Source organism: Nomascus leucogenys, chromosome 24, assembly GCF_006542625.1.
Source record: "Nomascus leucogenys isolate Asia chromosome 24, Asia_NLE_v1, whole genome shotgun sequence".
Classification (NCBI taxonomy): domain Eukaryota; kingdom Metazoa; phylum Chordata; class Mammalia; order Primates; family Hylobatidae; genus Nomascus; species Nomascus leucogenys.
Genome location: NC_044404.1, coordinates 2,609,558 through 2,630,291, shown reverse-complemented (window position 1 = coordinate 2,630,291; position 20,734 = coordinate 2,609,558). Strand labels below are relative to the sequence as shown.

Genomic DNA, 20,734 nt, shown 5'->3' with positions numbered 1-20,734 from the left:
TGTGCTGAGCTGCAGCTCTGTCCTCGGTGGAGTGAGGCTCCCAGGAGCTCCACCAGCACCGCCGAGGCTGTCTCATCCCCACCATGCACCAGGAGCGCAGATACTGGAGCCTCCTGTGTCGGTGCTTTGTGTTTTGCCATGGAAACGGATTGACCCAGCTCTAACCTGACCTTTGAGACCTCTGACCTCCCCTCTGATGTGGGGAGTCTTCTGTGTGTGTGGCAGGGGCACGGCTGTCGGGCTCTGCGGTGTTCCTGTGTGTCCTGTCACTCACTCAGTTACCGGGACAATCTGGCCAATAAGGTGATAGCTGGCCCCCCTCGTGGGTGTGTCTGTCAGGGCAGCAGCACTTAGCGTGCTCTGGGATGAGTCATACGTGCAGGGAAGATGGTGTGGCCTTCCGGGGAAGGACCAAGGCTTCCACGGAGCAAGCAACACCTTCAGGAGACTTGACGTCAAGGAAGTCTCTGCTGCCAGCCACGGTTTGCAAAGGAGAGGCTGAGGGCCAGGAGCTGAGGTGGTCAGGGGTGCGTGGGGCTGGCACTGGCAGCGGGGGACCCAAGATGGTGCTGGGCTGCCCGTGGCTGTTGCTCTCATGGCCCCAGTGCCTGTGGCCAGCGTGCTGCACCTGACGTGGCTTTTTCCCAGGCCGTGGTGGGAGAGTGCGGTCCCTGGTGCCAGCCGCACCGGCGTGGCAGTGCCTGTGGGTGCCCTTTTAAGTCCCCTGTGACTCTGAGAGGGGCCCAGGCCTCACTCACAGCAGGGCAGTGTGGTCCTGGCCTCTCTGGGCTCTCCTGTGGGATGGGCAGCTGGGGGCAGCTGCGCTCATTCTAACTCCCTGGGATGTTCTGGTCCCACTAAAGCCCCTAAGGAGTGAAAGGAGAAAACCTTGGTAAGGAAAACTGAGCTGTGTTTGGGGCGTTTCCTGATATGTCCTGGCACCTTGGGGCCCTGGGTGGTTTGTCCTGAGAGCAACCACGTCAAATGGGTGTGGGTGGGCAGCGAGGACTCGTGGGGACCCCTGAGTCGTCCCGATCTGCCTCGTGCTCAGCTTCGCTTTTTGCTGATGGTGAATCTCAACAGCCGCTCCACTCCCTGGAGCTGCACTTCCTCCTCGTTTCTCTTTAGAGGCCCTAGCCACTGACACGTGGTCTCCGTGGCCTACCTGACATCCCCCATACCTGCTGAGTTCTCACCACTGACGTAGCCTGGTGGTCCCCAGGAGGATCCCTGCTTGGGACAGTCCGTAGTGACCACTGGCCTCCTTCTGGATGAGGTCTTTATCCTCCCTTTTTTTCAGTAGGCAGTTTCAGCTGCATTGTCAGGAGAATGTCACACTGGCGACATCCTTCAGATGGGGCCTGCTCCAGTTCATCTGTCAGCCTGGGTTCCTTTTTTTTTGAGACGGAGTCTTGCTCTGCCACCCAGGCTGGAGTGCAGTGGTGCGGTCTCGACTCACTGCCAGCTCCGCTTCCCGGGTTCACGTCATTCTCCTGCCTCAGCCTCCCGAGTAGCTGGGACTACAGGCGCCCGCCACCACGCCTGGCTAATTTTTTTTTTTTTTTTTTGTATTTTTAGTAGAGATGGGGTTTCACCGTGTTAGCCAGGATGGTCTCGATCTCCTGACCTTATGATCCGCCGGCCTCAGCCTCCCAAAGTGCTGGGATTACAGGCATGAGCCACTGCGCCTGGCCACGCCCACCTATTTTTTTTGTATTTTTAGTAGAGACGGGTTTCACCGTGTTAGCCAGGATGGTCCCGATCTGACCTCGTGATCTGCCCGCCTCAGCCTTAAAAGGTTGTATTCCGAAGCTGAATTTCCTGGTAAAACAACTACTGTATTATTATTTTTTAATAATAACTAAATAACTGGAATGTCCTGGGGTGGAGATAAGAAGTCCCTTATGTTCTCTCTGCTGAGGGGGCACAGAGGGGCCGAGCCGGAGACCCTTCTCGGCTGGCAGCAGTGCTGAGGGTGAGGCTACAGTTACAGATCCAGGGTTTCTGTCCAAGTGAAGCCAGACACCACGGGGCCACAGTGCAGAGACCGGCTTTCCTCCAAGTGGAATGTTTCAGGTTTAGTCTGGTTTTGTGTTGCAGAATAATTCACAATTTAAAGACCTTTTTCTTGAAAACTTTAAAAAGTAATTTTTTTTTTTTTTTTTGAGACAGTCTCACTCTGTCGCCCAGGGTGGAGTGCAGTGGCGCAGTCTCGGCTCACTGCAACCTCCACCTCTTGGGTTCAATGGTTTCTCCTGCTTCAGCCTCCCAAGTAGCTGGGATTACAGGCATTAGCTACCATTTCTGGCTAATTTTTGTATTTTTAGTAGAGATGGGGTTTCGCCACATTGGCCAGGCTGGTCTCAAACTCCTGACCTCAAGTGATCCACCCGCCTCGGCCTTCCAAAATACTAGGATTACAGGAGTGAGGCACCGCGCCCGGCCAGTCCACCATTTTTGTTATCTGAGCGTCTACTAAGCCTCAGTCTGAGTAGATCGTGTGTGGTGATGCCATCTTGCTGTCTGTTGGGTTTACTCCTCAGGCTGACTGAAAGTGTTCAGGAAGGAGACACCGTCCTGAGGGCCATGGAGAGCAATCACTTGCAGGCAGATGGCCCTGCCCTGGAGCTCAGGCTCTGAGCTGGGGCTCGAGAAGAATTGCCCTCTGGGCATGGGGCACAGCTCAGGCATCAAAACCCTGGTAGAAGGTGCTGTCAGTCACACCGGATCATTTGTCAGGAGGCCCCAAAATCGAAGGGGGTCCCAGGCAGGTTCCTGCTCCCTGACGTTTGACCTCACTGCCAGTACCTCCTGGTCCCTAAGGAGGAGGCCGCACAGGGAGGATCACAGAAACAGTGCAGAGCCTCACTTCTGTAAGTACCAGTGTGTGGGGAGTGGTTTCCTTTGAGAAAAATGGGACAGCCTAGTTCTCTCGTTTTCCCAGGGCCTCTTGAAGTGACCTCACCTCCCTGTGCAGGTGCCATTGAGCAAGCAGAGGGCTTCGCAGAGCAAGCTGTGGCCCTGCGTCCACACGGCCAGCGTGAGGGTGGCCTGCCCTGGGGCAGCCGGCGCCCTCCAGAGCATCTGCTGCTGCACACTTGTGGCAGAGTGCCAGGTTGGAACGCTGGTCAGCCTCACACTCGCTTTCCAGGGGAGTTGCTGATACATTAGTGGAAGATGTGGGGGTGCCGGCTTGGGGATTCCCTGAATTGGAAGGTTCCCGATGAGTTTAGGGGCTGACTTTGCTGTGTTCTGTTGCATTATGGACAGGATCTGAGTCACTGGGCTGCCCACACTGGGCCATTGTTGGGAAAGGTGGTGGGTGGCCCGGCGTGGCCCTGCCTGCATGGGGTGAGCACAGGCCTCGGGCCCCACCACCCTCCCTCAGGCCTTCGGGGCAATGTGACGTTCGCGTAAGGATGGGCAAAACGTTCAGGATGTCCCTGGACGTGGGTGCTGTGTCCCACGTGGATTTGGGGCAGAGATAGGTTGGGCCGTTGGCGTCCGCGAATCGGGACCCTGGTCGAGAAAGGCTGGTGGCAGGATGGGAGCTCAGGAAGCAGCGCCCAGCGCAGCAGCTGTCAGACCTCCCCCTCCCTGACCAGTGGGGATGGGCTCTGGGAAACCTGAGTGTATAGGTAGCATTTGGTGCAGCTGGCACACACACGTAGAGAGAATTTGATTGCAAGTGAAATTTAAACTTTGTACTTCTCAATTAATTTTTTGCTGATTTTAGCCCAACAAAAGCAGCTTGGGTGCTGTGATTTAGGGAGAAACTGCCCAGTGTGCCTGCTCAGGGGCTCACCCTGCTGCTGTTCCCTTTGCAGCCTCTGGGGTCCTCCCCATGCCTGGCAGGCTGGAGAGCTGTGGGCCACACACTGAGTGTCTTTCCTGTGGGGCTTATTTTTCTAGTTTTCATTACTGTTTTTTCATTCTTACGAATGGTGCTATTTATACGTCCCGCAGCCTCTGGGAGATGTGTGTGGCTTCTCCATGGCAGGGACCGCAGTCTTGTTTCTGCCCGCAGGGAGCACGTGTGTGTCCAGATCCAGCGTGTGCTTCAGGCTTTCCCTGGGGTGTGGGCATTTAACCCACATGGAAGGTCCCCGTGCAGCTGGCCTGGGGAAGCAGCCAGGCCTGCTCTGCCCTGTAGGGGTTGGTGAGGGCCCCGGCAGCCCGGGGGCGCTGGCAGGACAGGACCTGTCTGGGGGTTGGATGTGTCCACAGCAGAAACCTGTGGCCAACTCAGTCCAGCTTAAGAGGAGGTCCTAGACCACGAGATGCCCCAGGGTCTGTGCACCTCCCAGGCCCAGCAGGGAGGGGAGGGCACGTGGTGGGTGATGGTTCAGTGGAGTGAGTGGTGGGTGCGACCTTCCCGCTGATGAACCACCAGGCCTTTCAGCTAGCGCCAGTCCATGGTCCCTGGCTCCGGCAGGCTTGTCCTCCCTGGTGTGGTGCTTTGCTAAACCTCCGCCCTCCCTCCATCTTCCTTCCACAACAGAACAGTGCTGAGGCTCTGCCAGGCGAGATCACTGCCTTGTCCCGACTCCCTGGGCCCAGGACCATCCCTGGCAGGCACTTGACGGGGGCCAGCAGCCTGGGGCCCGGGACTCAAGTCCCTGTGGGGTCTGGCGAGAGGCAAGGGCCCAGGCACTGATTCCCTGAGTGCTGGCAAAGGGCCTGTGGTGTCCACTGATGCCTGGGAATTGCTGGAGGGTCAAAAGCATTAGGCTTAGCCAAGAAATTCATGGTTAGGGTTAAACTCATGTTAGCTGAAAATTGCCTGAATTAAAACTGAACAAATGTGTCTCAACTCGAAAGAAAAGAGCAGACATTCAGAATAACACGTTGCCAAGAACCCTGAAGGGTGGCCCCTCTGAGGCACCAGCTGCCTCCAGCCGGGCTGGCGTGGAGGATGGCGGGGGTTGTCTGCAGGTTGGGTGGCATGTGGACTTGTCTTGGATGCCATGATTTATATATATCATATATATCATATATATATATATATGAGTGTAGTGATGTGATCTCAGTTCATGGCAATCTCCCCTCCCGGGTTCAAGTGATTCTTGTTCCTCAGCCTCCGGAGTAGCTGGAATCACAGGTGTGTGCCACCACGCCCGGCTAATTTTTGTATTTTTAGTAGAGAATACGGGGTTTTGCCATCTTTTTTTTTTCTTTTTTCTTTTTTGAGACGGAGTCTCGCTCTTGTCACCCAGGCTGGAGTATGGTGGCACGATCTCGGCTTACCGCAACCTCCACCTCCTGGGGTTCAAGCTATTCTCCTGCCCCAGCCTCCTGAGCAGTGGGATTACAGGCACCCGCCATCATGCCCGGCTAATTTTTTGTATTTTTAGTAAAGATGGGGTTTCACCATGTTAGCCAGGATGGTCTCGATCTCCTGACCTTGTGATCCACCCGCCTCGGCCTCCCAAAGTGCTGGAATTACAGGCGTGAGCCATCCCGCCCGGCCGAGATAGGTTCTCACTCTGTTGTTCACACTGGAGTGCAGTGGCGCGATCTCTGCTGACTGTAACCTCAACGTCTTAGGCTCAAGCAGTCCTCCCACCTCAGCCTCCCTGTTAGCTGGCATTACAGGCTTATGGCACCACACCGGCTAATTTTTTATTTTGATTTTTTATTTATTTATTTTTTTCTGAGATAGAGTCTTGCTGTGTCACCCAGGCTGGAGTGCAGTGGCGCGATCTCTACTCACTACGACCTCTGCCTCCCGGGTTCAAGTGATTCTCCTGCCTCAGCCCCTCGAGTAGGTGGGATTACAGGCGTGTGCCACCATGCCTGGCTAATTTTTGTATTTTTAGTAGAAATGGGGTTTCCCTGTGGTGGCCAGGCTGGTAATTTTTTGTTGTTGTTGTTGTTGTTTTGGAGACAGAGTCTTGCACTGTCGCCTAGGCTGGAGCGCAGTGGCACGATCTTGGCTCACTGCAACCACCTCCCGGGTTCACGCCATTCTTTTGCCTCAGCCTCCCAAGTAGCTGGGACTACAGGCGCGTGCCACCACGCCCGGCTAATTTTTTGTATTTTTAGTAGAGACGAGATTTCACCGTGTTAGCCAGGATGGTCTCGATTTCCTGATCTTGTGATCCACCTGCCTCAGCCTCCCAAAGTTCTGGGATTACAGGCATGAGCCACCGTGCCCGGCCCCAGGCTGGTAATTTTTTATTTTTTGTAGAGGCAGGATTTCTTTGTTGCTCTGTGTGGACAGAAAGCTTAGTTTGTTTCTCTGATGGTTAGTCCCCCACAGAATTTTAACGTGATTCTGTGTTGATGACACTTTCTGTTGCGTGAGACAATATTCCAGATCTCTCTGGGTCCCTCCTGGATTCAAGGCATCCTCCTTCCTCGGCCTCCTGAGTAGCTGGGACCACAGGTGTGTGTCACAGCCCAAGGCCTCCAGCACAAGCCTTATTCTCCCATCCCCAGACTCAGGCTGTGTAGCCACACACCGGGGGAGGGTTGCAGATGTCACTGTGGAGTGGGAGTGACACCAGTGGGGCAGGGAGGGCCAGGATTGGCTCATGCTCGCTGGTGGCCCCTTGGCATTGGCCACACGCGCTCAACCTGTGGGAATCTCACTCAAGGGTCTGATGGGCCAGAATCTCACTCAAGGGTCTGATGGGCCAGCTTCTTCTGTTTCCGCCAACGTTCAGAAGGCCTCCAGTGAGTGGGAGGCCGCAGCCCTGGCTGGATGAGCAGAGCTGCCCCTGTGCACGGCCGCTTGTCCTTTCTCACCACGGTCCATGTGGAAGCCAGGGCAGGGGAGGGGCCTGCCCACTGCTCCCACCCCCAGCACCCCACCCGTGGCTGCCACATCTCACATCTGGACAATTTTCTTGGCCCATCCCTGGGAATTTTTTTTTTTTTTTTTTTTTTTTTTTTTTTTTTTTTTTTTTTTTTTTTTTTGAGACAGAGTCTTGCTCCTGTCGCCGAGGCCAGAGTGCAGTGGCACAATCTCAGCTCAGTGCAGCCTCCGCCTCCTGGCTTCAAGCAATTCTCCTGCCTCAGTCTCCAGAGTAGCTGGGACTAAGGCGCCTGTCACCATGCCCAGCTAATTTTTGTAATTTTGGTATGGACGGGGGTTTCACCATATTGGCCAGGTTGGTCTTGAACTCCTGACCTTGTGATCTGCCTGCCTCAGCCTCCCAAAGTACTGGGATTACAGGTGTGAGCCACCGCGCCTGGCTGGGAGTTTATTTCTTAGATGTGTTTTAACTTCAACTGAGGCTCCTGTGTGCCTGTTTCATGGCCTTCGGGTGTTGGCCACCCTGTACTGAACATGGTCCCTGAGGCCTCAGGGACTGTGCAGAGCCGGGTGTCCAGGCCCTGGGTGTCCAGGCCCTAGGTGTCCAGTGGGGGCGATTGATTCTATGGATGGCACGTCCTCTTTTCCTGCCCTGCCCTGGGCCCTCTCTTTGCCCACTTTTCTGGGTACGTTTCAGGCCCCTTATGCCCAGCTGGGGCCCTAGCATGGGTCAGGCCCTCAGCCTGGTGCCGCCTTCTTGCCCAGGCTGAGTCTTTGATTTCTTCCTTTGTGGGTTCAATGTTGAACGCTTTGTGTCAGTGGGACTTGTGCAGGACCTGGGTGGCGCAGGTGTCGTTGGGAAGATGGGACAGGCTTCCGTTCCGATGGCGCCTCTCCCCTTCCTCCCGCCCGGCAGTACTTAGGTTCTTCCTTCAGAAAGGATTTCCCCATGTCTTGAAGAGCAGGTTCTTGCACACAGGCCCGAAACCTGCTCAGCCTCCCCGAGGCCCTGAGCCTGTCTATTGAAGGCCCCGCCTCACCCGCGAGCGGCTCCTGTCCTCCCGCCTTGCTCTGAGCCTTTGCCTCGTGGGCGCTCACTGGCCCCGTGGTTTTGCTGCCAGAATTCAGGTGGGACCTCGCGTCCCTGTGAGCTCAGGCTTGGTCTGTGGTCTCAGGTCCTCACAGCCTCTGGCGGGGCTTGCAGGTCTAGCCCTCCAAGTGGGGCCTCACCTCGCATCTCCTCGCCAGGAGATCCAGAAGGGCGGCTGTTCGCTCATCCTTGCGTAGCTGAGGAGGCTGCTGCTTTGTCCCTGAAGTAGACATTTCTCCTTAACTGAATGATTCTTAATTTATTGCCTCATCTACATAAATAGTTGAGAATGAAGTAAAGAAGGAAAGGACTTAGAACTGTCCAGGCCTCAGGGAAGAGCTGGCCTTGAACATCCATGAGCTCCGCCAACCAGTGACACCAGTCCCAGCCCCAGGAGCACCCACGGCCTCACCCCCGGCTGTGTCTTGCTCAGGGATGTGCAGGGAGGGTGATCCCTGTGCTGACCATGAAGCTGCCACTGGACGCCTGCACCCTGACCCTGGTTCCTCTCCGTGAGCTGGTCCCTGCACCTTCCCCTCTGCATGTGGCTGCACACAAGGTCAGGCCGTCTTGAGCTCTTTCTTTTTTTTCTTTTCTTTTTGAGACGGTGTCTTGCTCTTGTTGCCCAGGCTGGAGTACAGTGTCACGATCTCAGCTCACTGCAAGCTCTGCCTCCCAGGTTCAAGCTTCTTCTGCCCCAGCCTCCTGAGTAGCTGGGATTACAGGTGCCCACCACCGTGCCCGGCTAATTTTGTACTTTTAGTAGAGACAGGGTTTCACCATGTTGGCCAGGCTGGTCTCAAACTCCTGACCTCAGGTGATCCACCTGCCTCGGCCTCCCAAAGTGCTGGGATTACAGGCATGAGCCACCACGCCCGGCCTTTTTTTTGTTGTTGTTGTTTTCCAGAAGGAGTTTTACTCTGTCGCCTAGGCTGAAGTGCAGTGATGTGATCTCGGCTCACTGCAACCTCTGCCACCCGGGTTGAAGCAATTCTCGTGCCTCAGTCTCTCGAGTAGCTGTAGCTGAGATTACAGGTGTGCGCCACCCCACCTGGCTAATTTTTGTATTTTTAGTAGAGATGGGGTTTCACCATATTGGCCAGGCTGGTCTCGAACTCCTGACCTCAGGTGATCCACCCAGCTTCGTCTGTCAATGTGCTGGGATATTACAGGCGTGAGCCACCGTGCCCGGCCTCGAGCTCTTCTTTCCGCAGACTTTGATTCTCAGTGGCTGAAGGACTAAGTTCCCCAGAGATGGACCTGGGTGTCGTAGCTGCTTCCAGGGTCCTCGGGGACACAGGCGGGACTCCAATGTGCAGGAGGAGACACATGTCAGGGGTGGGTGTGTGACTTCCATGCTGCCAACAGTGACCCAAGGATGCAGCTCAGGGTCAGATGCCTTTTCAAGTTAGATCAGCCACTTCAATGTATTATAAAACTATTATAAAAACTATTTTTGCTACCCAGGAAGGTAGTTGAGTTCACTCAGAATCCCTAAGTCAGCTAGGCTGTTTATCTGAAAGTGGTTACTTGTCCCTGACCATCTGGAATGGCTCAAATGAGCTCATCTTTGGGAACCCAGTCTCTCTTTTTGGGGAAGTGAGCCCCTTCCTTGGGAACCCCTGGTCACTGTGAATGGTGGGAGCATGCCCCACCCTGAGGACCCCAGAGGCTCCTGTGGCCCCTCCTGGGACTGCTGCGGCCTGTGTGTGTCAGCGTTCGCCCCAAGGCCCCCTTTCAGCTGGGCTGGATGCTGAGTGCCTTCAGGCCTCATCCTGCCCTCCACCATCCCATAGTCAGTGAGGCTGTAGCATCTCCCTCCTCGACTGTCTTGCCCTGTTGGTTTTTGTATCAGCGTTTTCCAGCCTGATTGCTGCTGAAGCTTCATTTCCTTTTTTTTACTTTTTGTTTTTGAGACAGTCTTGCTCTGTTGACCAGGCTGGAGTGCGGTGGCACGATCTTGGCTCACTACACCCTCAGCCTCGCGATTAGCTGGGATTAGAGGCATGTGCCACCATATCCGTCTAATTTTTGTATTTTTAGTAAAGACGGGGTTTCACCGTGTTAGGATGGTCTCGATCTCCTGACCTCGTGATCCGCCCACCTCGGCCTCCCAAAGTGCTGGGATTACAGGCGTGAGCCACCCCACCCGGCCTGGAGCTTCCTTTCTTTGGGTTTTCCGATGTTCTTGACTCTGTTGTAGCTGAGCTAGACTGGGGACTGGGCTTCGGGGTTTGCTTTGTCTCTGCTGAAGGGCTGAGGTTTCAGAGCCAGCATGCACTGCACGGGGAGCAGATGGAGGAAGGAGGGTCCGACTGCAGAGACAGTTACTGGGGCCAAGGGCAGCTTGGGCTGGGCCAGCAGTGAGGGGAGAGGTCTGGGTAGAAGGTGTCGTGCTGGGTGAGGGCAGGGGGTGTCCTGTGGGCCTTGGGTCTTTTTGCAGAGTTGGGGGACAGCGAGGAGCAAGCACCTGCCATCACCCACTTTGTTTTCTGTGGGACCTGCTAGGACAGTGAGGCCTCTGCCTCACCAGAGCATGGCCTACTCTCTACAGCTGTCCAGGCCTTCGTCCCAGCTGCCCCTGCTGTGGGGCAGGGAAGGGGCTGGGTGTCCAGGACACAGGCGCCTCCAGGCTTCATACACAGATGCCTTTTCTCTGACGTTCCTTAACTCCTATGTGTAGCTATACACAGAATGGGATTTTACATATGCTGGACAGAAATAAGAGAATCAAGCCCCGGCCAGAAAGGTTCCAGAACTGCAAAGACCTGTTTGATCTGATCCTCACTTGCGAAGAGAGAGTGTATGACCAGGTGGTGGAAGGTGAGGAGGCGGCTGCGCGCTGGGCTGGGCTCCAGCAGCTTTCACAGGGTCTGGGGACGCCTGCAGGGCCCCACACTGACCAGCACAGCCCGTCTAGAGTGGCGGGGGCCGGGGGCAGACCTGAGTACGAAGCATCCTGGAAGGCAGGCAGGGCTGCTGGTCGCTGAACCACCCGTGTGCTGGCTGCAGCCTGTCATGGGCTTCAGGGGCCTGTTTTCTCTTTGGTGGTTTTTTTTTTTTTTTTTTTTTTTGAGACAGAGTCTTGCTCTGTTGCCCAGGCTGGAGTGCAGTGGTACAATCTAGGCTCACTGCAACCTCCACCTCCCAGGTTCAAGTGATTCTCCTGCCTCAGCCTCCCGAGTAGCTGGGATTACAGGTGTGAGCCACCACACCCAGCTGATTTTTGTATTTTTAGTAGAGATGGGATTTCACCATGTTGGCCAGGCTGGTCTCGAACTCCTGTCCTCAAGTGATCCGCCCACCTCAGCCTCCCAAAGTGCTGGGATCACAGGCGAGAGCCACCGTGCCAGGTCCATTTTTCAAACGGATTGACCCTGTGTGGAGCTGGCAGTGGAGCAGGGAGGGCTGGTCTTTAGTGATGGGGAAGGGTCGCAATGCCAGCCACGGTTCACCCCAGGACTGGCTGGTGGGTGGAGAGTCCCAGACCAGCTTGTGCTGAGTTGGAGATTTGCTCAGGTTTCCTTGAACCATCAGCCACCTTCAGTTTGAGGCTCATTCTTTGTGCTCCCCAAACTGCAGAGTCCAGAAACCACTGGGTCTGGGCTGGGCCAGTGGCCAGCAGAGCTGGGGACTCAGCCCCATTGACTGCCTGTTCCCTGGTTTTGGAGCCTCTGACATCTGTGTCACCTTGTCCCAATCAGATCTGAATTCCAGAGAACAGGAGACCTGCCAGCCCGTGCACGTGGTCAATGTGGACATCCAGGACAACCACGAGGAGGCCACCCTGGGGGCGTTTCTCATCTGTGAGCTCTGCCAGTGTGTAAGTACGCGGCTGGGCGCCGCCCTGGGCAGAGGCTGTGACAGAGGGGAGTGGCCGAGGCTGTGACAGAGGGGAGTGGCCTGAGGCTCAAACAGAGGGGAGTGGCCGAGGCTGTGACAGAGGGGAGTGACCGAGGCTGTGACAGAGGGGAGTGGCCTGAGGCTGTGACATAGGGGAGTGGCCAAGACCTGAGGCTGGCCCTGCTGCTTGGGGCGGGGTCTGCTGCTCAGCTCACCTGTGTCAGGGGTGACCGCTGGTAGTTCAGTGAGTCACTCCCCAGCTTTGGCACAGGAGCCCCCCCGCCCATGCCCTCTGCTCAGCTGAGAGACGCTGCACAGTGACCTGCCCAACACAGGCTTAGTCCCTCTCCCAGGACACGGGGCTCCAGGGAACGGCTCCAGGGAACGCCTGGTACCTTTTCTCTTCCCTGTGGTGGACACAGCCCCGCCTCAGTGAGCAGAGCATGCAGCTCTCCTGGATGCATTGCAGTCGGAGGTGTGTGCCCCACGTGAGCCTGGAGGCTGCCAAGGGCTCTATGTCCGCCGTCCACCCCTGGACTTGGCCTTCTGCACACCTGCCTTCCCCAACGGGCCCTGCATGTCCCCCTTGCACAGAGGGGCTGGGGCACCCCAAGGCTTCTGTAGCCACCCTGCTGTGGCGTGGAGGTGCTGGGCTGTGACGAAAGGACCTGCCTGAGGAGAGCCCCGCGCACCATCCCACCTCTGCCTCTGTGATTTGATCAATGTCTGTGAAAGACAGAAAAACAAAACAGCTTCACCGAGAGAGAAGATGGTGTGTTTGGAAAGCCCGGGAGTCAGGCGGGCCAGCGCTGGGAGAAGCTGCCATGTGGCTGCAGGCTCCTGCGCTCTGCCTGCCCACCCAGCATGGCTTCTGGTCCCCACGTGCCTCATGGTCCAGTGTGGCTGCTGAAGTGCCAGGGATGGTCTTCATTATCGCCTGGCAGGAGAAGAGGCCATGGGAAAATCTTGTCCCAGAAGTTATTGCACGATTTCTGCTTGGGTCACGTTGGCCAGAGCCGAGTGACAGGCCACTCCTTGCTTAGAGGCACTGGGTGCTGCCCAAGGTTGGGGACCAGTGGACAGTGGAGATGGCGAGTAATGAGCTGCTGGTGCCAGGGCAAGTGTGCTTAGGAGCCGAGCCTGCTCATTCCGGGGCAGCGGCCCTCTGCCAGGGGCTCTGGTGGATGGAGGCCAGGATGCTCCAATGACCAGGCTGCCCCCGCTCGCTTGTTGGCGGCGTGGAAGCGCTGGCGGTGAGGGTTCGTCGGCCCCGCTGTGCATGTGTGGGTCTGAGCCCCAGCCTCCAGGTCTCAGTGCTGGGCCCCTCTCAGAATCCAGCTCCAAGCTCCTCCCATTTTCAGGTTCTGTGAGGGTCGGTGGGGAGGTGGGGGCTGCCTCCTGCTCCACACCAGGTGAGGGCCTGGGGCCGCCCAGGAAGCTCTCCCCTTGCAGCCTCCAGCTGTCCCTGTGAGGCAGCAGCGGTGGGGTGAGGGCCTGGGGCTGCCTTGGTTTCGGCTGGCTTAGGCCTGGCGTTTCCCTGGTGATCCAGGTGTTAGGGGGGAGCTGGCAGGCGAGAGTGGGCAAGGCCGTCACCACGGGCCTGTCCTTGCAGATCCAGCACACGGAAGACATGGAGAACGAGATTGACGAGCTGCTGCAGGAGTTCGAGGAGAAGAGTGGCCGCACCTTTCTGCACACCGTCTGCTTCTACTGAGCCCAGCGCCCGCATGGAGCCGCCTCTGGAGCTTCCTGTTGTTCATACTTTTTCCTTCCTGACATTTGTTTTTACTTACAGGTGTTCTGCTGGTGACGGTAGCATTACCCAAATAAACTGTGCGTATGAAATGGGAGAGGAGATGCCAAAACGCCAGATGAAAGCAATCAAGTTTCTTCTTTTCCACTTTTACTTATGAGCGGGATATTGATTACAAAGTTTTTCTTCTTTAACCAAAAAGGAAAGACAACGGTTTGTGTGCACTTCCCGACATAGCTGTGTCTTCGTGTGCCTGCCTTCCCTCCCTCCTCCCCACCGGGCCGGACTGTACAGAGCCCTGCTGCGGCGTGTTAGGAGTGACCTGGAATTGTCAATAAACAGATGCTGCTGTCATTGTGCCTGGTCCTGAATTCCTGGCCCGACCCTCGCCCCTGAGGAGGTGGCAGAGGTCTAGCCCTGCCGCCCTCAGTGACCTCCTACCACTGCTTGGGAGGTGTAGCTCAGACCTGGTGTTGCTGACAGGGCCTGGGCCAACCCGTGCCTGTGCTGCCTGAAGCGGAAGCCGCCTGCTCCTGCCAGCACTGCTGCCTGTGGTGGAGCGGTGTTCCCTCTCCATGTGGAAACCCCCCCGGGCGGGGATCCCCCAAGGCCAGCTACGGGGGAGGCTGAGCTGGGAGGATCGGTGGAGCCCAGGAGTCGAGGCTGCAGTGAGCCTGGATGGCGCCACACTCCAGGCTGGGTCCCAGGAGTAGCTTCTCGCTGACTTCCTGCTAGAAGGCAGGGGTCGGCTCCTGGGCCTGAGACATGGTCACTAGTCGTGGATGAGAGTTTGGCCTCAGGACCCTGAGCCAGGGACAGCCAGAGCAGAGTGGCGGCCACTGGGGCCTCTGAATGGCAGGAGTCCCGACCCATGGGCCTGGGCTGACCCCCTCGTCCCCGCCCTAAGGGAAGCCTGTGCGGGGCTGCCCTGCCCGCAGCTCCTGTGCCACATCCCTCCATTGAGGATTCCAGGGGTCATCCCGTCCCTGACCTGTGACCCCCACGGCCGTGGGGTTGTCACGACCTTGCGGACCCCACCCTGGAGGCACATGCTTGCCGAGCGGGCTGGTGCAGTCCCGCACCCGGCGACCTGGGAGTCCAGGAGGGAGGGCGGAGCAGTGGGGCGGAAAGGGCCTCGGCGCCCCTCCAGGACCGGATCGTGTTGGGACTGGCATCCAGGGTCACTGGACAGGCCACCGGGGCTGGGTCTGACCAGACTAGGGCGGGACACAAAGCCGAGGTTCCGGGGGAGGGGTCCCGGCCGGCGTCCGGGGGATGGCGGTCCCCTCCCGGCGCTGGCACGGGGCGGCCTGCGGTCTGCGCGGTCCCTCCCGAGAGGCGGAGGAAGGCGGCGGGGAGGGAGGGGGGAGGAGGGAGGAGGAGGCAGGGAGGGGGCCGGAGCCGAGCAGAGCCGAGTCGAGCCGAGCCGAGCGGATCGCAGGGAGGACCCGAGGGCGGAGCGGAGCGCGGCGGGCCGGGCCGAGCGACCCCAGAAAGGCCCCGCGTCCCTCCCCGGCGCCCTCCCCCCCGCGCCTCCTCCCCCCGGCCGGTGCCGGGGTTGCAGCGAGCGGCGGCGGACGATCCAGGGAAGGGCTGACCTCTGCGGAGGCGGCGGGGGCTCAGCATCGGGCCGGGGCCGGGGGGAGCCGGGGCCGGGGGGCGGCGCTCCGGCCCGGCCCGGCCCCGCCCGATGTCCATGAGCGCGAACACCATGATCTTCATGATTCTGGGGGCGTCGGTCGTGATGGTGAGCGGAGGGGCTTCCCGCGCGCGCCCCCTGCTCCCCGCCCGCGCGCGCCGCCTGGCCCACCTCCCGCGCCTTGTTTACCGCCCGTGCGGCCTGCGCTCCCCTCCCCGGCCTGCGCTCCCCCCACCCCGGCCTCCGCTCTCCTCCCCAACCTGCGATCACCACACTCCCTACGCTCCTCTCCCCGGCCTACGCTCCCCCTACCCCGGCCTGCGCTTCCCCCTCCCCGACCTGCGGTCCCCTCCTGGGCCTGCGCTCCCCCCACGCCGGCCTGCGCTCCCCTCCCCAGCCTGCGATCCCCACACCCCCTGCGCTCCCCCTACCAAGGCCTACGCTCCCCTCTCCCCGGCCTGCGCTCCCCTCACCCCGGCCTGCGCTCTCGCTCCCCGCCTGCGCTGCCCCGACCCCGGCCTGCGCTCCCCACCCCCAGCCCCGTTCGTCCCGCCCGCTCCTTGGCGCTGACCGGTCATGGGCTCTTCCAGGCCATCGCGTGCTTGATGGACATGAACGCGCTGCTGGACCGATTCCACAACTACATCCTCCCGCACCTGCGGGGCGAGGACCGCGTCTGCCACTGCAACTGTGGCCGGTGAGTCCGCAACCGGCGCCGGCTCGACACGCGTGAGCGCACATGTGTGGCGGGGCCCACTCGGGGCGCGGGGGAGCCAGCCCCACGCAGGCCGCGAGCCGCCTTCCACCCTTGAGGGCTGCCAGGTGCGCACGGGGAGGAGCTGTCTCAAGGCGGGGGGGGTCTCCTGGGGGCGCATGGCTTTAGGCCACCATCCCCAGAGGCCTCCAGACTGATGGCGGAATGGGTCACGGGGCCTCCTGGTCCAGCCTGGAGGCCGGAAAGCCGCAGCCCAGTCCGATGTCCACAGTGGAGACCCAAGCCAGCTTCATCAGGGCTGGGGCAGGAAGCTCCTGCTGGCACAGGGCTGGGCCCTGCAGTGAGTCCCAGGGCAGGGGAATGCTGGTCAAGGTGGGAAGGGCCTGCCTTGAGGGGCACTGGGCACAACCCCCTGGCTGGAGAGGAGCTGAGGGATGGGCTCGGGGGGCAGCAGGGAGGTGGAGCTTCCTCAAGGTCACTCAGATTGAGGGGAGCGCCCAGACCCCCCACACCCACTGTGACCCCCTCTGTGCACGTGTAGTGATGGAATCCTCTTGGCCATGCATGTTTGTACGTCCATGTACGAAATAAACATCTTCTCATGAGACGCGCATGTGTGTGGCGTCTGTGCATATACATGTGCGTACACACAGCGCCCGCGCACGCACGCATGCACTCCCATCCCTCAGGACACCCTCACGCAGTGCCCGCTGTTAACCCTGCTGAACAGATGAGGAAGTGGACGGAGGATTTAGAGGACAGGCTTTTCCAAGGTCACACAGCTAGTGAAGGACAAAGGGGGCACCAACCCAGAACCCGTGTTCGTCATCTCTGCTGCCTCCTGCTCCGGGGTCTCTGTGCATATGTGTGGGTGCAGGGCATGTGTGTTCAGGACAGCTGCATGTGTTGCTAAGCGTGTTACATGCCTACGGGTGCAGCAGGCGTGTTGATGAAGAACACGGGTGTTAGAGAAGGCAGAGATCGGGATGTCTGTGACCCTCACGTGTGCTGGGCACAGCGTGGGGGTAAGAGCTTGTGGGGTGGCCACATGCTACCAGAGAGCCCCGTGTCCCTGTCTGGCAGGTCCGACTGCTAAGCAAAGGCCTGAGGTCGGCTCCACGGCCTCCCAGAGGCTGGGCCCAGACTTGAGCTCCAGAGCATCAGAAAGGCGCGGCCTCCATGCGCACGGCCCTGGGGCAGCCCACTGAGGGCTCGGCAGGGCAGGCAGAGGGCGCCTTAGGGTATTTGCACAGGGCGTGTAGGTGCAGCTCATGCAGTGTCCAGAGCACACGTGGACTCAGGTGGAGTGCACGCTGAAGGCAGCCGTGTGTGGGAAGCAGAGCCACAGCCTGCTGTAGATGGTATTGCTGCGTGTGTGTCCATGTATCTATGCTCTGTTCACATCTCTACATACAGGATATGTACATTCAGCGTACAAAGTGCCCTTGTATATTGACAACATATATGTGTATGCAGAGTCCATGTATGTCACAATATACAGTGCAGTGCGCTCAGGGACATGTCCAAATGTCTCCATGTGGCTGCAGCCAGTGTGTGTGCAGACAGCAGTTTTGCACATGGGGTGTCTGTGTATACACCATGCCCATGCGCTGCCGTGAGAGGCTCCCTGTGTGTACACGCTGGTGTTCAGAACAAGTGTGTGTACATGTGTAGGCCTCATACGTGCCTATACGTAGATGTTGACATGGAGAACGTGTATGGAAATCAGTGCTCCAAAGTCTGTTGCCAGGCAGCGTCCAAAGGAGACATCCGTCCGTGCACGTGACGTGGCACCCCGTGGAGAGAGTGGCTGCGTTTTGCAAAGCCAAGCGAACATACACTCGCATGTGACACACACCGTGCACAGGGCGGGGGTGTGGAGCTCCCGGGGCCCATGTCCACAGTATCACGCCATGTCCTGTGCATGTGGCTGGTGTGTATACATGATGTACATTGGGCCTCAGGTGGACACACGCAGCATGTGTGGTGCAGGCAGGACATACGTATGTACATGTCACAGACATACGTGTGCAGATAGCACATCTCTGCCCAGGCCTATCTCCTGCTTTCACTTGGGAGACCTGAGCCCCCCAGGAAGGAGGGCCAGGTGCAGGGGGAGGAGCTACAGGTACCCAGGCCAGCCATGGTGGGAGACACAGGCTGTGACCTCTGACCCCCAAAGTTACTGAGCCCCTGGGGTGGGTGAGGACTCTCTAAGGGGTCAGGAACAGCTTCCTCCCCTGAGGGTCTCTGGCAGCTGCACATTCTGGGCAGTGGTCAGCAGCTGCCCACTGGTGACGATGGCTGGTGGCTGTGGACAGGCTCGTCACCAGGTGATCAGTGGCCACCAGGAATCAGCCACGGTCATGGTCACTCCTCACCGAGAGTCCTGCCACTGACAGTGGCCACTTTCCAGATATGCTGAGGGGACTGACCTCCGGGAACCCCAGAAGAGCAGGAGGGCTTCAAGGAGAGCCTGGGGCAGGGGCCGCCTCCTCCCTGTGCCTGGGCTCAGGCTCCAGGACCCCCCAGATCTCACTGAGGGAAGGCACCTGTGTGGCCCCCACTGGGCACAGGGACGGCCTGGAGAGGGCTGCAAGGCCCTGGGTTGGACGGACAGGCCGGGCTTTCAGTGTGGGAAGTATTCTGGTTGGGGTGTGGAGCGTGAGGTGGTCTCTGGGTCTCGGCTGAAAACCAGGCCGAGGCGCTGCTACATCACCGAGGGGAAGGTGGGGGAGAAGCAGGTTTGGGGAGAGAGGAGCTATTTTTAGGCACAAGTTTAAGGTGTCTGTGGATCCCACGTGGAGACACAGGCAGCTGGAGCTCAGCAGAGATGTGGGAGGCAGCCAGGAGTGTGGACTGCAAGGCGCATGGGGCCCGCGGGCTCCACTCCCAGGCCCTGTTGGACTAGGGATCCCAGAGTTGGCGTCTGGGATGCCAGTCCGATCAGCAGAGTCAAGGCCTGGAGACCTTCCTAGGGGACAGGGTGAGCTGCTGGAGCGAGCTCCTTGGGGAGCTTGTGTCATCCCAGCAGCAAGAGGCCAGAGGCTGTTGTGACCTGAGCCTGGGCAGTCCCCCAAGAGCCCGGGGAGAGGAGGCCGAGGGACACGGAGGTGCCCAGGCACTGAGGACGAAAGGGCCCTGGAGCCTGGACGCCATCCATCCTGAGAGGAGCCAGGCGGGTCTGTGCCAGGCAAGGGCAAGGGGGCGTCCCCCAGGAAGGGGAGAGGATGGGGTGCTGGGTAGAGCCCCCGTGGCCTCTGACAGCACCTCCCAGGGATGGAGCAGAAGAAACACCAGGGGCAGTGGGCCTGGCAGGTGCGGTGGTGGCCGTGGAGGAAAGGGCACGGCAGGAGGGGAAGGGTGCATGGGAGTGGCTGGTCTGGGGCCAGCAGGGCTCCCAGTGTCCAGCTCTGCTCCCAGTGGCCTCCCCGGCCCCAGGGCGGGTGGGTGAGCCGTGACCCTGGCCGTGGGGACCGCCGTCCTGAGCCCCCTCGGGGGGAGGCCTCTTCTACCTGCAGCACCCTCCCGTGAGCTCCAGGCCTCAGGGAGGAGGTGCTGAGTGAGGGCTGACACCCTCACCGGCATCTGGTCCCGCTGTCTGCCTGGACTTCACGCTCGGCCTCCACAGCCCACGGCCACTGACCTCCCACTCCCTCTGGCCTGTGACCTGGGCCTGGTTGAGTCCAGTGCTCCCTTCCCGAACCACCCGCACAGGAGGCTGCTTCAGAGAACCCCCAGGGTGGCCCGACGCGGTCACATCCCCACCACGGGGTAGGCGCCCCGGGGGAAGGCCAGGCCAGGGGTGGCGGGAGAGGTGCCAGCCCGCCCTGCCGCCCCCAGGCACCACATCCACTACGTGATCCCGTACGACGGGGACCAGTCGGTGGTGGACGCCTCCGAGAACTACTTTGTGACGGACAATGTGACCAAGCAGGAGATCGACCTCATGCTGGGGCTGCTGCTGGGTTTCTGCATCAGCTGGTTCCTGGTGTGGATGGACGGCGTCCTGCACTGCGCCGTGCGCGCCTGGAGAGCCGGACGGCACTACGGTGAGTGCTTCATGCCCGCCGCCCAGGAGTGCCGCCGCCCTGGCCGGCCCCAGCTGCCTGACCGCCCCTGTCCCCCTGCAGATGGCTCGTGGACCTGGCTGCCCAAGCTGTGCAGCCTGCGGGAGCTGGGCCGGCGGCCGCACAGGCCCTTCGAGGAGGCCGCCGGGAACATGGTGCACGTGAAGCAGAAACTCTACCACAACGGCCACCCCAGCCCGCGGCACCTGTGAGCCGCACGGGGACTTGCCGGGGCCGCCGAGCCAACCGGCTGCTGTACAGATGTAAAAGGGACCTCGTGGACGCCCGGGCCGGCGGGACTGGACAGCAGCCCTGGGCCCAGGTTGTCCAGGGCTGTGGCCGGCCGGGAGAGTCCAGTGGAAGGTGCTGTCTCTTCTTTTTATAAAGGGGGTTGGGGTGTGGGCTAGGGTGGGGGTTGGGGTAGGGGAGGCCCTGCAGTTGGGGGGCAGGACCCTGGGCCCCTGGCTGGGCAGGACACGAGGGCAGACTCAGCCCCAGCGGTGCTGGGGGTGCAGGGAGGGTCCTGGGGGGGGGCAGGCGGGGGCAGGGGCGGCGAGGTGCGCGGCCCGGGCCGGCATCTATTTGAAGCCGCTCTGTTTCCTGTGCGCTGCGTCCACTGTCTGTCTGGCCCCAGCCAGCTTGGGCGGAGAGGAGGGAGGCCAGGGGGGCACCCGCGTGTGCACAGCCGCAGGGTGGGGCACAGGAGGCTGGTCCCAGGCAGCATTCAGGCCCCTGGCCCCGCAGTGGCGGGCACCTCATGTGAAGCCCACCCCTGTGGTCAGTAAATTCTCCAGAAAGCTCCAGCCTCCGCCTCTTCTGTCACCTTTTACCCCAGGGGGACACTAGGGGGCCCCCAAAACCCCA

The 20,734-nt window shown here is 59.7% G+C and overlaps 2 protein-coding genes across 2 annotated transcripts in view; both read left to right on the top strand.

Moving 5' to 3' along the window:
- The window catches only part of SSU72 (SSU72 homolog, RNA polymerase II CTD phosphatase), a 33,100-nt gene extending 19,300 nt beyond the window's left edge, over nt 1–13,800 (top strand). Inside the window, exons 3-5 of the mRNA XM_030805859.1 lie at nt 10,534–10,673; nt 11,555–11,673; nt 13,306–13,800. Coding sequence (XP_030661719.1) covers nt 10,534–10,673; nt 11,555–11,673; nt 13,306–13,407 — 361 coding nt within the window. The 3' untranslated portion in view covers nt 13,408–13,800. The remainder of the gene's footprint in view (nt 1–10,533; nt 10,674–11,554; nt 11,674–13,305) is intronic.
- A 1,059-nt stretch (nt 13,801–14,859) lies between these two features.
- On the top strand, nt 14,860–20,673 carry TMEM240 (transmembrane protein 240). Its single transcript, XM_030805860.1, has 4 exons — nt 14,860–15,193; nt 15,676–15,782; nt 19,644–19,852; nt 19,934–20,673. Exons 1-4 carry the CDS (start codon nt 15,137–15,139, stop codon nt 20,080–20,082), a joined length of 522 nt encoding a protein of 173 aa, XP_030661720.1. The 5' UTR covers nt 14,860–15,136; the 3' UTR covers nt 20,083–20,673.
- Nucleotides 20,674–20,734: the final 61 nt, after the last annotated feature.

Coding starts and splice junctions, on each gene's coding strand:
- TMEM240 (XM_030805860.1), top strand. CDS start 15,137: ATGTCCATGAGCGCGAACACCATGATCTTCATGATTCTGGGGGCGTCG. Junction 15,194..15,675: donor TGGGGGCGTCGGTCGTGATG/GTGAGCGGAGGG, acceptor GGGCTCTTCCAG/GCCATCGCGTGCTTGATGGA. Junction 15,783..19,643: donor TGCCACTGCAACTGTGGCCG/GTGAGTCCGCAA, acceptor TGCCGCCCCCAG/GCACCACATCCACTACGTGA.